The 16,029-nt window shown below is 40.3% G+C and overlaps 1 protein-coding gene across 6 annotated transcripts in view; it reads left to right on the top strand.

Moving 5' to 3' along the window:
• Positions 1-16,029, top strand: part of actn1 (actinin, alpha 1) — a 219,544-nt gene that overhangs the window by 186,388 nt on the left and 17,127 nt on the right. For all 6 annotated transcript variants that reach the window (XM_060828843.1, XM_060828840.1, XM_060828842.1 and 3 more), the window contains exons 13-15: positions 514-622; positions 5,282-5,422; positions 15,116-15,298. In XM_060828843.1, coding sequence (XP_060684826.1) covers positions 514-622; positions 5,282-5,422; positions 15,116-15,298 — 433 coding nt within the window. The remainder of the gene's footprint in view (positions 1-513; positions 623-5,281; positions 5,423-15,115; positions 15,299-16,029) is intronic.

Raw genomic sequence — 16,029 nt, 5'->3', positions numbered from 1 at the left:
AGTGCTGTAGTGAGGGAGTGCTGCACTGAGAGGTGCTGTCTTTTGAATGAGATTATAGACCAAGGCTGTTTCTGCCTTGAGTAACAGTAAAAGATCCCACTGTTTGAGGAAGAGTGGAGAATTCTTCTAACATACTGGCCATCATTGATACTTTGGCCAATATTATTATCCACTCATTCATCTTATCATCATGTTGGACTTTGCTGTGAACAAATTGGCTGTTGTATTTGCTTTATATCTGGCCAATGATAACTGAGAAGTATTGTGATGTACTTTAGAAGATTCCCGGCTATGAAAGGCACTACATTAGCGCAAGTTTGTTCTTTAATTCTGCTTTGATGTTTCTGCACTAAAATCCCCATATGAAAAGTTAGTCATTTCTAGACAAACAGTAGCATGTTCATTTTCAGCACTCAAGTATGAAGGGAGATTTTGTAGGGGATGGGGTACTGATGAACCTTTGTTGTTGGTATGTAGCCATGAGATAAGATGAGTAATTTCTGACTTTTACAGTGAGCTGGACTACTGGGATTCCCCAAGTGTGAATGAAAGATGCCAGAAGATCTGTGACCAATGGGACAATCTAGGAGCCCTGACCCAGAAGAGGAGAGATGCCTTGGAGGTATTTTCGATTTCAACCAGTGTCTTGTGAACATAGTTTCTATTTTACTTCAATGTTTGTATGTGTGGTAGCTGCAACACAGATTGTGCAGAGAGCCCACAGGCCAAATTTTATTTTTTAAATGGATGAACAAAACGATAGAGATGACATTCAACCTTACAAAACTTCAGTCAGGTCCAAGTGGAGTGCTCCTTATCATTTCGGGCACCGTGTTTGAGGGCGTTCTGGTTTGGAGGGGATTTTGTTAAAAATCTTTAGAAACTTTGAGGGTAAATAAAGACAAATGATATCTTCCTGTTAGAAAGTCTTCACATTAGGGGGCTTCATATTAGTGCCAGGAAGTCGCCACGCAGTGTGTGGTGGAAACCTGAATCCATGTCCACCACCAGCGCCCAATCCCCACCCCTCTCCTCAAAAGAACAACCTGTTGAGGTTGAGGGGCAACAGGAAAACAAAATTCCAAACTGAGATTAGTGATGTAATTGAGGCTTAAGGAATTGAGGCAGGTTGATGGAGTTAAGTTGCCAAATCGGCCATGATCTGATGCAGTGGCAGAACAGGCTCAAGGGCCTACTCCTGTTCTGAAAAAGGGAGTGATTAGTTTTAGTCCAGCCTTGTTCGTAGTCTGGAACCGCTGCTTCAAGTTCAGTGAGTCAAATTAATTTACGATGAAAGTTTGGCTCAACAGCCAGCTTTTCTTGCAGTAATCTGGAATATTATCAATATTTTCTATTTCGACCTGTTCCTGGCTCACCTCTGGAGCAGATGAGACTTGAATCCAAGCCTCCTAGCTCAGAGGTAGGGATCCCACCACTGCCCTTAGTTTCAGAGAGCAGGTATTTTCATGGCCATCGGCACCTGTAACATTTCACCGGAGGGTGAAAATGGGTACAATCAATTCACTTGGCGATCAAGCAGTTAAATCTATTTTGGTTTTGGAAATGGTGGAAAGGCTTATTAATCTGATCAGTTCGAACATCCCTGGACTGTTATTCTGTATACCATACTTGTACAGAATCAGTCACTTTTCAAAAGTTAGCAAAACAGGAATGATTTAATGTTTTCAATGGTCAGCATGTATTGATGGGGTTGGAGGTAAGAGCTCACTTGTATTATGCTCTGTGGGTTCTTTACATTGTTGACGCTGGTGGTAGTAAACCAGAAGATACTGGAGCTGAGAGGGATTCAGCTGAGTTAATCATGGGAGGTACCTAAGTAGTGACCAGTGCTGACTGTCTTTAATCCGGCCCACTAGTGGTGGGTCTTATGATTGCACTTGACCAGACTCCAAAGCTGATTGCAGTGTTTATTAAATTCCTTAGAAATCTGTTTTGTCTTCATAACTTACCTATCTCATATGTTAGAGAGCTCCAGTAAACCTAGTCATATTTATACATCTCAGTTACTAAAATGTTGAGTGTTTGTCTCATGGTTTACTCTATAAATCTCAAATGAATGGAGCATAAATTTACTCACTTTTGCTCATGTACATCAGTTGAATGCTATTTCAACATCTAGATAGATTTCAATCAACATTCAGAGACATTATTACATCCCTCTGGAGCAGGTGGGATTTGAACCTGGGCCTCCTGGCCCAAACATATGTGCACTACCACAACAGCCCTCTATATTTAGACGTCTAAGGTAAATATCAAGATTGTTTTCAGCTACAGAGTGCTGATATGTGCGAGACTGCATGATGAAAGCAAACAGTGGTGAAAAGAAGCCTAATTGTGAAGGTGAAGGAAGAATTGGTTTTAAAATTGCTGGCTAGGTTATATATTGTTCATGCAGTATTCAGATATTTTATCAGATGATGTTGATTGAACTGTTGACCAATCTGTATGAATAGCAGGTTGCCCTCTCTGAAATAACTCCCCAGAGGCCAATATCCCATCACCAAGTCACCCTTTATTTACACATGCACAGTACGTGACACTGATCCAGCTCCCTCAGAGCCGGCTCTGAGTGAACAGAATCTCTGACACTCCTGTTTATTTTTTAATATATTTTACACACACCAATCCAGCTCTGAGTGAACGGAGCCTCTGACACACCTGTTTATTTTTTTTCTTTTTTGATTTTTTTCTTTTTTGATTTTATTTTCTTTTTTTCTCTTTTTTTTTTTTTTTTTTTCTTTTTTTTTTTTTTAGACCCCCACACTACCGCCTAACTGCGGTAGTGCTTATTTTTCCCCAGCACCCATGGTGTGTGTGTGCAGTTATGAGACACAGTGAGAGACACAAAGTGCACAAATCTTTATTTAATTTCCACCACCAGGAAGAAAGGAAACACCCGAGGGCAACATCAAAGGGCAATGCTGTGTGATGAAACAGTGAAGGGGAGGGCAGGGACTAAATCAAGATAGAGTTGGAGGGGGAAATGATGCACTCCACGACACTCCTGTTTATATCTGTCAGCCAGAGCTCCCTGATTGGGACTGCTAACCTGGAGCAATCAGGGAACTCCTATTCTATGAGGTCCTCCTGGCTGACCTCATGGCAATCACTACACTCTCCACACCTGTTCCTCTGCGTGGTGACTTTGGTGAAGTTCAGGCACTGTTGTCTTTTCCTGACCTGTTGCATCCATTTCTAGCTTGTCATTTTTGTCTTGGGAAAACTGCAGGGAAGTTGATTAAACCATCCATATCATGCAGGCCGACATCTCCTAGTAGCTCTGGCCTGTCTGGATATTTTTGCTGTCAAGGGAATTTTGCTTGTGGAAACCATAAAACTGTTGAAGGATGAATAATACATGGGAAGTAGTATTTTGAGAATATAAAGAGCAAGATCAGAACAAGAAAAACTGTTTCTTAAGAAAAAGAAGCTTTCGGAAAGGGAATGACACCAAAATTGGACAGTGAAGAAGATTATCTCGGAGTACAACAGGACCTTGATCAATGGGCTGAGGAGTGGCAAACAGAGTTTAATTTAATTAAGTGTGAAGTATTGCACTTTAATAAGGCAAATCAGGGCAGTAATTGTATACTTAATAGTAAGGTCCTGGTGAGTGTTATTGAACAAAGAGGTGCAGGTTCCTCGTTCATTGAAAGTGGAGTTGCAGATGGGGTAGTGAAGAAAGGGTTTGATACACTTGCCTTTATTGGTCAGTGCATCGATTATAGGAATTGGGGTGCCATGTTGTGGCTGTAAAAAAAAAAACATTGGTTAGGCCACTTGTGGAATACCACATTCAGCTCTGGTCTCCTGCAAAATGAAAGAATTTGTTAAACTTGCGAGAGTTCAGAAAACATTCACAAGGATGTTGCTGGGACTGGAGGGTTTGACCTATAAGGAGAGGGTGAATTGGCTGGGGCTTTTTTTTCTTTGAACATTGGAGGCTGAGGGATGAGCTTATAGAGGTTTATAAAATCATGAGGGGCATGGATAGGGTGAAGAGACCAGGCTTATTCCCTGAGATGGAGGAGTCCAAAACTAGAGGGCATAGGTTTAGGGTGAGTGGGGAAAGATTTAAAGGGATCGAAGAGGCAATTTGTTCATAGAGGTTGGTGCACGTATGGAATGAGCTGCCAGAGGAAGTGGTGGAGGCATGAATAGGAAGGGTTGAGAGGGATATAGCCAAATGCTGGCAAATGGGACTTTGTTAGATTGAGTTGCCTGGTCAGCACAAGTGAGTTGGATCAAAGGGTGTGTTTCCTTCAGGATAACTGTGTGACTCTAAGGATTGCAAAGAAATGAACTGCTCAAAAGAGCTTTCCTTTTCTTGAATCAATGCAAGAACAGCATCAAAAGACACTGTCCACAGATTTGGAAGTATTCATAGCTTGGGATCGGCTTATGCTTTGTCTCCAGTTACAACTATTGGCGGCAAAACAATTGTTTGGATAACTTATTGGGGGAACAATTTCAGCTGCAAGAAGGATTCAAACATTCCATTTCAGAACTCAAGAGTAACTAAGACCAAGAATTTCCATAGATGAAAAAGGAATAAATGCAGAACTGCTGAAGGTTGGAGAAAGAGAGAAATAAGAAGATGATGTGTTTCTAAAGAATGGGAAGCAACTCATTTTCTTTGCTCTATATCCAGAGCTCATGATTTTGCAAGGCAGCGATATTGAGAACGGAAGGGTGGTTGAGAGTATCTATTGGGATGTCATCTGAAGGACCTAGGATAATCACACATTACTGCAGGGAGTGAATTAGTTGGATAATGACTTGAAAAGATGTGAAAAGAGAAAATATATTAGGGAACATTGGTTGAATGATAAGTATGTCAGAGGATGTTAACGACAACATTTTTGCGGAATTCAGTATTCATGAACAGAATTTAAGTGGGAGTTTGAAAATTGCACAGAAATGAACAATATAAAATGCTGCCAAAGACTTTGAACATGTCCAAGATTAGTTAATCACCAGAGTGTTCAAGTGCAGAGTTCCAGAGAATGCAATGTTGGCAATAAATCTGTGCTGAAAACCAGACAGAAGATGATGTATTGGGCCAGAGCTGTAGGTGAGGGATAATTTGAATATTAACAAATACTGAGTATTAAAACCAAAACGTCTGCATGTAGTCCTCACTTAGCATTGCCATAGGGGGTGGATGATCAAACAGGCTTCCGTTTAATATCATTGAGCTGCCTTAAGGGACTCAATATCCTCCTTCGACTTTAATGAATGTATTTACATTCCTTTTCAGAGGACAGAGAAACTCCTCGAGACTATTGACCAGTTGTATCTAGAATATGCAAAGAGGGCTGCTCCCTTTAACAATTGGATGGAAGGTGCCATGGAGGACCTGCAGGACACGTTTATTGTTCACACTATTGAGGAAATCCAGGTATGTATGAAACATTCAAGAACACACATGTGAATACGCAAATTCGGAGCAAGAATAGACCATTTGGCCCTTCAAGCTGACTCTGCCATTGAACAACATCATAACTGAATTTGATTGTGCCCTCAACTCCATTTTCCTGGTGACCCATTTTCCCCGTTGACTCCCTTGCTAATCTAGAATCTATCTACTTCTCACTTAAATGACTACTTCCACTGTTCTCTGGGAAAGAAAGTTCCACAGAGGCACTATCTTCTGTGGGAAGCAAAACTTTCTACCCTCCACCAGTCTGACACAGGAGATTCTCATGTTTAAACTGTATCCTTCATTTCTAATTCCTTCTACAAAGGGGAGCCTTCATTCGTCAGCAACCCTGTCCAGTCCCCTCAATATTATATGGCATGATCAGCTCATCTCTCATTCTTCTAAGGTCAAATGAATACAGATTCAATCTGTCCTCACAAGGTGACCAAATAAAAGCAAAATATTGCAGCTGTTGGAAGTCTGAAATGAAACAAAGTGCTGGAGAAACTCATGGTAGCAACTGTGGAGAGAGAAACAGTGTTGACCTTTAAGTCCAAAAAAACTGTTCCTCAGAACCCAATTCTGACTGCTGAAGAAGAGTCACATCAGACCCGAAATGTTAGCTTTGCTTTTCTCTTTCAACAGAAGCTGCCAGACCTACTGGGGTTCTCCAACTTTTTTTCTAGTTTTATCTCCTAAGATAACCACTTCATTCCACGCATCAGTCGAATGAATCTCCTCTGATTTGCTGTTAATGCAATTATGTCCTTTCTTATATAAGGAAATCAAACTATAAACAGTACTTGACATATGGTCGCACCAATGACTTGAACAACTATGGTAAAACATCCCAAATTTTACATGCTCTTGCAATATATGACAACATTCCATTTGCAGTGCTATCGTCGCCCATTTCAGACACTCCGTTTCAGAAAAAGCAACAAAAGATATCATTGACTCGCTCTTTGGAACAAACCATTGCTTGTCAGGTCACCTGACACAGGACACCATCCACTGTGGTACATTTAAGTTTGTATTTGGCCGCACAGATGCAGCACTAATAAAAACAGACTTGCGAGTTGCTATCTGTGAGTCATCCTGACATTGTGCGTCAGGGAGAATCATGATAAGTGGCACTCCCACATGCACAGGACAATGGGAATCTGCATCACTTAAACATTGAAGAGCTTTGTTTATACCACCCCCTTCAGTTTATTTAAACTTAACATTTTTATAAACTAAAACATTAAACCTGCTTGGCGGTTCTCTTGGGTGAGACCTGTATCCACTGCATATCATTATGACTGTCGTCTCATTTTCTCATATTATTCAACTGAATCTGTATTATTACACATCATACTGTCCCCATGTCTATCTCCTCTTTGGCTGTGCTGATTTTTAACTGTTATATTTGACCAATCAAAAGCAGTGCTGTAAAGTACAAGTCACAATTTTCACTCTCCCATCAGTCTGTCAATCACTTTCATCACCACCTGATTTCTTTTATTATATTTATCTGTCATATACAGTCCAGCCTTGGCATTTTCATGATGAGTTTTGACACAGTAGGTATTTCTTCAGGTAATGGGTACAGTAGGGAGATAAACCAAATTCTGTCAGAACTGAAATGCAATTCAGTCAAATCACTTAAGTGCTGGAAGGCACTGCATTCCACATTGAGCTGACAGAGGACCCTCTGACCAGTGACCAAGTAATTCACGTGCTGGCAAAATGACAGTTTTATTGTCACGAGGATCATAAAACATGGGAGCAGAAGTAGACCGTTGAACTGCTCAGACGTTGAGTGAGATCATGGTTGATCTGAAAAACCTCACCTCCACTTTTTGTGCCTTTTCCCAATAATCCTTGATTCCCTGACTGATCAAAAATGTGTCTATCGCAGCCTTGAAGATTCTTTAGAACATTAAAACTGGAACAGAGAAGGCCCACCAACCTGCTCCTCTATTCAGTGTAATCATGGTTGACCTCATCTCAGCCCCTCAACTCCAATTTCCTGCCTGTTTTCCATAACCCTTTTTCCCCTTACTAATTGAAGATATATTTCCTCCTTTAAACTTACTGAATACCCTGACATCCGCTGCACACCATGGTAGTGAATTCCACAGATTCTCAACCCTTTGAGAGATGTGATTCCTCCTAATCTTGAAATCAAAGTTGTGTCACCCTTATTCTAAAACTGTAGCCTGTCATTGTAGATGGCCCCACAGGAGGAAACATCCACTTGACGTCTACTTTGTCAGTTACCTTTGGCATCTTCTATTAATTAGATCGCCCCTCATTCTTGTAAACTCTGGAGAGTACAGTCCTGAACTGCTCAATCTCTCCTCCATAAAACAAACTCCTCATTCCTGGAATCAATCTCGTGAATCTCTTCTGAACTATCTTCAATGCAACTATATTCCTCTTCAATAGGAAGAAATTTCTGTGCCAGAGGTATGTTCTAATGTGTCTCAACAGCTCGATTTTAAAATATCAACAAGTCATATGTAGAACATGCACATTTTTGCCTGAAATCCCTCTAGCCACTGTCATCTTAAGAAATGACTGGCACACCTTGAGTTTATACAGTACGTTTTGCATCTCCCAGGGCATCACTATTATGTCGTAGGCAGCTGATCTATGCAAAGCATGATCACACAAGAGATAACTTAGATAAATAACCACTTAATCTGTTACACTGGTGTCGCCTGAGGAAGGAATATTGTCCAGGACACTAGGCCAATACTTCCCATTGAATCTTCTGTACACCCAAACAAAGCACCAATCAGAAAGGTACAATCTTCCACTTTACAGCATTCCCTCGATCAAGGTTATATATTCCAGGACAGGACACTCTGGTAATGAACAAGAATGTTGTCAACTGAGCTAAATTACACTATTTATTCTGTGTTTTTTAATCTAGTTAAATTATTTAACTACCTTTGTTAAAATAGAATTTCTTGTGAATTAATCCAGTTTATCAGTTTGGCTTTTGGAGTGTATAACGTTTTGTTGTGTTGAGCATGACAATGTCTGTGCAGTAGTGATGTGTACAGTTAACACAGCTGTTCTAGTGTGTTTTACCTTTATGTTCATTGCCCATAATTTTGTGAAATGATTTGGAAAGTCTCAGCCAAAAACCATCTGTCTTTGTTGTTGTAGAGTAAGCATGGAGGTAGTGTTTGTTTGGCTATGTTACAAACCTGTGACCTCTACCACCAAGATGCACAAGGGAGCACCACCACCTTGAAGTTCCCCATCAAGGTCCATACCATGCTGACTTGGGCATGTTTCGCAGCTCACTCACCCTGACTGGAGGGTCGGTGTGGACTTGTTGGGCCGAAGGGCCTGTTTCCATACTGTAGGGAATCTAATTTAATCATTCAAGAGCATTGATAAACCAACTGGGTTTCAACCATGTTCACTTTTACCGTTGCCATCTTTTTTATTTCCAGTTTTTTTTATTATTAACTGATCTCAAGTTTGCAACCTGCAATGGCAGGATTGAAAGCCTATCAATAGTTTGTCCAGGACTCTGGATAATTAGTCCAACATCATTGCCACATGAAGTACAGTGGCAACATAGCTAACAATAGGTTTTCCCTATTGAAGAGGAGTAATGAAATTTGTATGAAACCGCAGTTGGTGTTATAACCTTAAGTATTTCTCAAGGGAAAGAATATGAATGATAACAGTTGGTTAAAATATATTACTATATTTGGACACGTCTGTGGAATTGTTCTCTACAATTAATAAACTTCGACCTTTTTAACCTGCCAAGTCTGGGGAAAAATGTTGCTGAGAACATATTTATGTCACACCAAAAGCTTATGATGGATGAGTTTCTTATTTTACGAGTAAAATACCAGCTTAGTTCAATTAGTCTAGTTACAGATTTTATAATTGCCAGACTCCTGCAAATTCTCAGCCAATGTTCACCGTGGACCATGACCATGGAGATCCACAAAGTCCCAGGTTCAATTCCTAAGCTAACAGACCTCAGCCAGACTAACTGGGCCTGGGAATGGAAAACTTAGCGAGAGTTTCTGATCTGAACCACATTCCAATGAATAGGTACTGAGTGAGGACTGCATCCAGTCCCTGTCACCTCACTGCCCACACTGTCAGTTGAAGAATGGCCATTTGATTAGTTTAAGAAAACAGGTACCCTTTTTATATGCGTAAGCAATTACTCTGCACTGAAGAAAGGGATCATCGGGGTATGTGTGGGACTGGCAGAGACCATTCACAAGGAATGCAGCCAGATAGAGAGAGAATCAGGTACTGAGTATTTTCAGGGAATTCTGCAGTTTCTGTGAAGTCATAGTGTTGGCTATCCCCAAAGTGTTGGTGAACCATTGCGCTTGCCTGGAAACTATCCATCTGCTCACCAGGGCAGAGTCTGGTGACCACGCCATGGTATCCTGAATGATATGGGAGTTTTTGGAGCGATTAGTAGCTGTGGACTTTTCTTTGAATGTCCAGTTAATGTTTTATTTTAATGTTTAAGAATTTTATAAACCTACTGTCCCCAATTCATTTATGTTTGAGAGCAGCATATCCAATTTTAGCTCTTTAACCTCGTGTTCAGAATATCTTTTGAATGTCTGACAACATTTCACATACTTGCATTCCGATCCCCACAAATTCATACATGTTAAGGAAGCAGTTTGCATTTTATTCAACACTTTGAGTGATTATTATCCCGCTGGGCTGTTGGTAATGCATCCCCTTTTGAAGGAAAGGCTGAGATTCAGTATTAGTTGAGAATTTGAGCATATACTTTAGGTTAACTGTCAACTGCAGTGGTAATGGGGTGTTGCATTGCTAGAGAAAGAGTCTTCCAGTTAAGACATAATAACCGTGACCTTTTCTTTCTGCTCTGTTTCAACAAAGTGTTCAATTGCATTCTATCTCTATTGCTTCAAAGCCAGCTTTTGCTCCAAAAAGTAGTTGTAATTTCTTTCACGAAAGCATGTTGTGTCATATGTTTGTATGTTCTTGTGTGAAGGGGGGTGCACACATTTAGTATTGAGGTATTTTCTCGCATTCCTGAAAAGGACTAGCAGTCCGATGTGCTGACACTAACTCTGCTGTGAGCACACCGAGTTATTACCCCAAAATTTCTCAAGTCAGTTGAACTATCAACAAATGGGTAAATGTTTGGAGAAAGTGCTGTGAGCACTTGTGGATGCACTGGAGAGTGTTTTTTTGGCAGTTATATTGTAGCATTTTTTTAAGTGTCAACTCGTGGTAGAACAATTTGTTTCTTTTCTCTCCCTCTCTCTCCTTTGTCACCCCCACACCCCTTTCCCCCACCTCTTCGACTGTTCCTATGCATCCAACTGCATGCTCAAAAGTCCTGCTTTTTTTGCATTCCCTTCTCTGTTTTTTCACTACCAACGTTGCTCGAGCTGTCATTGTATTGTCGGGAGCTCTCAACATCAGGAAATCCTGATTTCTCTCCAGTTTCTAGCCTACAATCTCCATGTTTTTACAACTCAAGTTGGGTATCAAACAATCGCCACCACCTGATTTGTCTCCCATTCCCTTTCCTTCCATCGTGGGTCATTACCTGATCTTTGAGTCTTGACTCATCAGCTAATTTCTCCATTGTTGATTTTAAATAAACTCCGATGTGATCAACATTCCCTCTATGTTGTGCAGCCTCTCAACATGCACGCACCCAGACACTGATTGGCTGGTGTGTTCACTTCCAGTTCTGGGAGCCAATGTCGCATGTAGTCTGCACAGAAGCAGAAAACAATTACAGGGAATGTAGGATATGATCTAATTTCATTAGGTTTTCTGTGTTATGGACCAGACCAGACCCCCTCAACGTGTTTTAAGAAGGTAGTCATGACCCTAACTTTTTCTTCTTTTAAAGGCAAATTTAATATGCTGTGTTTGAGATGCAATTCGATGGGTCAAACTACCGGACGTTAGCAAAACCCCATTTATTCAACACTCTAATTAAAATGCCACAAAACAAAACAAGAACTTAGAATAATAACTCTGTTGGAAAGCTTAACAGAATAATAGATGCAGCAACAATTAGTTGATAACCATCCTAATATAATAACATCCCATAAACACACCCCTTGGGGAAAGAAGGCAAATTCAGAAATCAGATTTTCTCACCTGCAAGGTCCGCAATAGGAAGAGAAGTCTCAGCTTCTAGTTGTAACTGATAGAGGGAAAAGATAGCTTCTACTTCTTAAAAACTCCAGCTTCTGCTGAATCTAAAAATTAAAAAAACCCTCGAAATCCTGGTCTGTGAGAGCTGGCCACACTCAGTCAGGCTGCTTCTATCGTTCCAAGTTTTTTTTAAATTTAAAAAAAAGCCTAAGGCCTCACAAGCTGTTTACTGGCACATCTGCCTTAAAACCTCTATTTATTTTAGAAAAGAACAAAATTACTTCTTAAGCCATTGCATCACCATGCTGTCCAACATTTACATCTCCAGGCTGTACATCTTTAAAACTTCAGATATTCGCCCTGACCTCGATGACATAATATAATATGATCTAATTTCATTGGTAGAAAGCCAGAAGTATCTCCTATACCTGGATCTGAGCTCTCCCTCTTCCCCCTCTCCCTTATTGTTTACCCATTTGGAATGCAGTCAGTAAGATGCCCTGTTGATTTCTATTTAAAAGCTTTGGCTAAATCTAGTGTTCTCTCTATCTTTATTAGCAGGATTGATTTTAATTCCCCATTCAGAATTTAATGCCAGCTTGAGATGGACAATTTAAAATTGAATAAAATCTGTATAATTAGTGCCTTTATTTAAAATATTAACTACCCTATGGGTGAATTCCAATTTCAAATAATGTCTTATTGACTAATATCTGTTATTATCCCCCATGCTGCAACAATCTATTCCTACTGGGTATTGTTACACAGTCTTCAGTAGTTCTCTGGTACCATTGCTACACTGTTGTTTAGGTTACACATAAGTAATGAGAGCATACAGGCTCATCAAACATGGTGGAGCTGGGCTGTATAGGAAGGAAAGACTCTATTGTGTTCACCTGGCAATCCAACACAGACATGTTTCACCAAGAATCACTTCATAGTGATGAGGAGTAGGAGTCCTGCTCGTTTATTCATCAGCATTCTGGCCCATGATACAGATATAAATTGATGCTTTTGTAGTTACCATGGCTAATCTTCTTTAATTATAATTTATTATTTTTAAACTTTTCTAACTAGAGTCGCTAGGTATTCAAATGTAATGAGCCAGTGATGGGTTTATCATAACTGCATTGGTTTATTCAGTTACCCTCTTTACTGTACTCTTTAATGTTTTCATGTCTGTGCTGTGTTAGCCTTGGAGAGGTGCCGAGGTAGCATAGTCAGTTCAAGTATCCGATCTGGGTAAGATGACATTTTACATTGTTTCAAATTTGATGGATGATGTAGAAGGTTTTAATGTTGTTACTAGCTGAAGGCAAGAATTTGCCAAGTTCTGGTCCCTGAATACTCCAAATAAATGTGTGTTTACTGAGGGCTACCAAATGTGCTGCATGGTTTGAGGTTCCTGTCTGACATTGACATCTATATAGACAGTGATGAAGGTGATCAAAAATTAGAAAGGGTTCTTGATCAACTGGATCAAGGAGTGGCAGGTGGAATTCAATTTAGATAAATGTGGTGTGTTGCATCTTGGGAAGAACAGCAAGAGCAGGAGTTGCACAGTTAATGGTAGGGCCATGGGGAGTGTTGTAGAAAAGAGAGACCTAGGGGTTCAGGCATGTAGTTCACTGAAAGTTGCATCACAGATAAACAGGAGAATAAAGGTGTTTAGCACGTTTGCCTTCGTTGCTCAGACCAATGTGTTTAGGAATTGGGACATCATGCTGCAATTGGTGAGACCACTTTTAGAGTACTGTGTACAGCTCTGCTTGCCCTGCTATAGGAGGGATATTGTTAAATTGAAGAGGGTGCAGAAAAGATTTACCAAGATGTTGCAGGGGCTGGAGGAATTGAATTTTAATGAGAGACTGGAAAAGATTTTTTCACTGCAGCACAGGAGGTTGACGGGTGACCATGTCTAAGTTTATAAAATCATAAAGCATATTGATAAGTAAATAGCAACGGTCTTTTCACTAGGGCTGGAGAGTTCAAAACTAGAGAGCATAATTTAAAGGCGAGAGGAGAAGGATTTAAAAGGGACCTGAGGGGCAAGATTTTTGCACACAGGGTGGTTCCTATGTGGAATGAACTGCCAGAGGAAGTGGTGGGTGCTGGTACAGTTACAACATTTTAAAGGACATTTAGACAAGGACATGAATAGGAACGGTTTAGAAGGAAATGGGCCAAAAGCAGGCAAGTGGGACTATTTTAGTTTGCGAAACTTGGTCAGCATTGACGAATTGGACCAAAGGGTTTGCTGCATGACTCTGTGGAGTCCAAAATATGTAAGCAATTATAATGTCAGAGATGGCAAAGTGATAAGCTTCCATTGATTTTTGTTCAGATCAAGTTCCTGGGCAAACAGGTGATTCCTTTCCTAAAGCCATTTTATGATAATTAATCTATTGTTATGACCAGATGAACAGGGATATTGCCAATTCACTTTGTACTTTGTCTGCCTGCAGTGAAGAACTAAGCCAGATAGATAATTTTGACTTAAGCAACATGAGGGTTAATTGTGCAAAACCCCACAGTAAAACATTAAAAAAGTTAAAGATGTACAAGTATGTCTATCTTCTCACTAGCAAGCACATACTCAAATCCCAAATTGAATTGAATTGAATTTATTGTCACGTGTACTGAGGCACAGTGAAAAGCTTTGTCTTGCGACCAATCCAGGCAGATCACAGAGTTAAGTAGTGTGGATAAGTAAGTATTAATGCATGAGGAAAGGTACAGCCTTACAGAATATTCATATAACCTTAAGCATATATCAGGTTAAACTCAGCCAAGTTAAGAATGCACACTTACAAAGAGAAAGGAAAATTTATGGATTATATCCACAGTCACTGTTTCACCAGCTGAAGTATTTGGTTTGAAGTTGTGCCTGAAAGCAAAACTTGGAAGTGTCAGAACTAGTCCAAATTGATCTCGCATATCTGAAAATAGAACTCCAGTTCTCATTAAACCCACTGGTTCTGTACTGGTTATCCCACTTATTGTTGTCAAACTCCAATGGCTTTCCCTCTGAGCTTTGCCTGCTGTCGAGTGATAGATATACTTTTCTGTCTCAAAGACCGGGGTTAGAGATTAAATGGTATTACTTTGTAGTTTCTGTCAAAATCCAAATTAAAACATCCACCAAAAGATTGCATCACAACTCTGAGTTGGTTGTGTACTCCAAAAGCTCATGTCTGGCCCAACTTGCTCTCACTCGCGAAAGCCGAGGTGGTTAATATTTAATGTTCAACAAATTAACCCCTAAATGATCCATCCTCTACCCTGAGGAGACACTCGGGAGCTGTTCTCACCCCCAGGTGTGCCATTGTCTTTGTTGGGGTCTCTGGAGTGTGGTTACACAAATGCATTTGAGCAGTTGTTTTGAGTCAGTGTCTTTGTTTTGGTGCAATGTCCTTTTTAGAAGATTAATATGTCACACTGAGATACCAAACGAATTCCACATGGCGCATTTTCATGATACTCCGGACTCTGTGTGACTAATGTTTTGTTCCTCACCTGTACTCTGTCCTATAGGGATTGATAACTGCTCACGAGCAATTTAAAGCCACCCTGCCCGAGGCAGACCGTGAGCGCCAGGCTATCCTGGGCATTCACAATGAGGTATCCAAGATAGTCCAAACCTACCACGTCAACATGGCTGGGACCAATCCTTACACAACAATCGCCCCACAAGACATTAACAACAAATGGGATAAGGTGAGGACAATTCCTAAATGTTTTGGTTATACTGTTGGGGGGGGGGAAACAAAAAGGGCAGCTGCATTTATTAAAAAAAAAACCATCAGTGAGATGCCACTCACTATATAAGTTCATTTTGCACCAATATGTGACTTAGGTGATGCTGTCTTGTACTCATCAAGACAGTTCATAAGAATACGAATTGAAGGGAAAATCAATATTGATACTGAGAAGAGAATGCATCTTAATTGGCAAGTGGTTTCTAGTTTAGCTGTAACCATGGATAATGCACCAGTGATTATGAGTTAACAGTTAAGTTCTAGGCTTTGTTTAAACTTAAACCAAGTATGTTGACCCTAATAGGTTAAGAAATTGCCCCGAAAAATGAGCCAGTGAGTGACTGTCACTTAAATTGTTGAATTGACAATATTTTTTGGCTGTCAATAACAGACAAGGTACTGGCCCAACTATACTTGTAAACTCACAATACAGTGTCAAGCATTATTTGAGATTCTGCAACTGTACAATATTTAAAGATAAAACTGAGTATGCAAAAAAAATTACTCTGGCAACCAATGCAGGCTTACAGTGTGACACATTTGTGTGTACTGTAAGCTACACACACTGGATCCTGTTCTTTGCAGACCGAGAACATACACACACCCTGCACCTGTTAACTCAACACAATAAGTGGCAGCCATTTACTGACTCATTTCTCAAGGCAGTGCCTTTGCCCGTCAGCCAACCTG

Source organism: Hemiscyllium ocellatum, chromosome 8 (genome assembly GCF_020745735.1).
Source record: "Hemiscyllium ocellatum isolate sHemOce1 chromosome 8, sHemOce1.pat.X.cur, whole genome shotgun sequence".
Taxonomy (NCBI): domain Eukaryota; kingdom Metazoa; phylum Chordata; class Chondrichthyes; order Orectolobiformes; family Hemiscylliidae; genus Hemiscyllium; species Hemiscyllium ocellatum.
The sequence above is the reverse complement of the archived record's forward strand: the minus strand, read 5'-3'. Positions and strand labels throughout refer to the sequence as shown.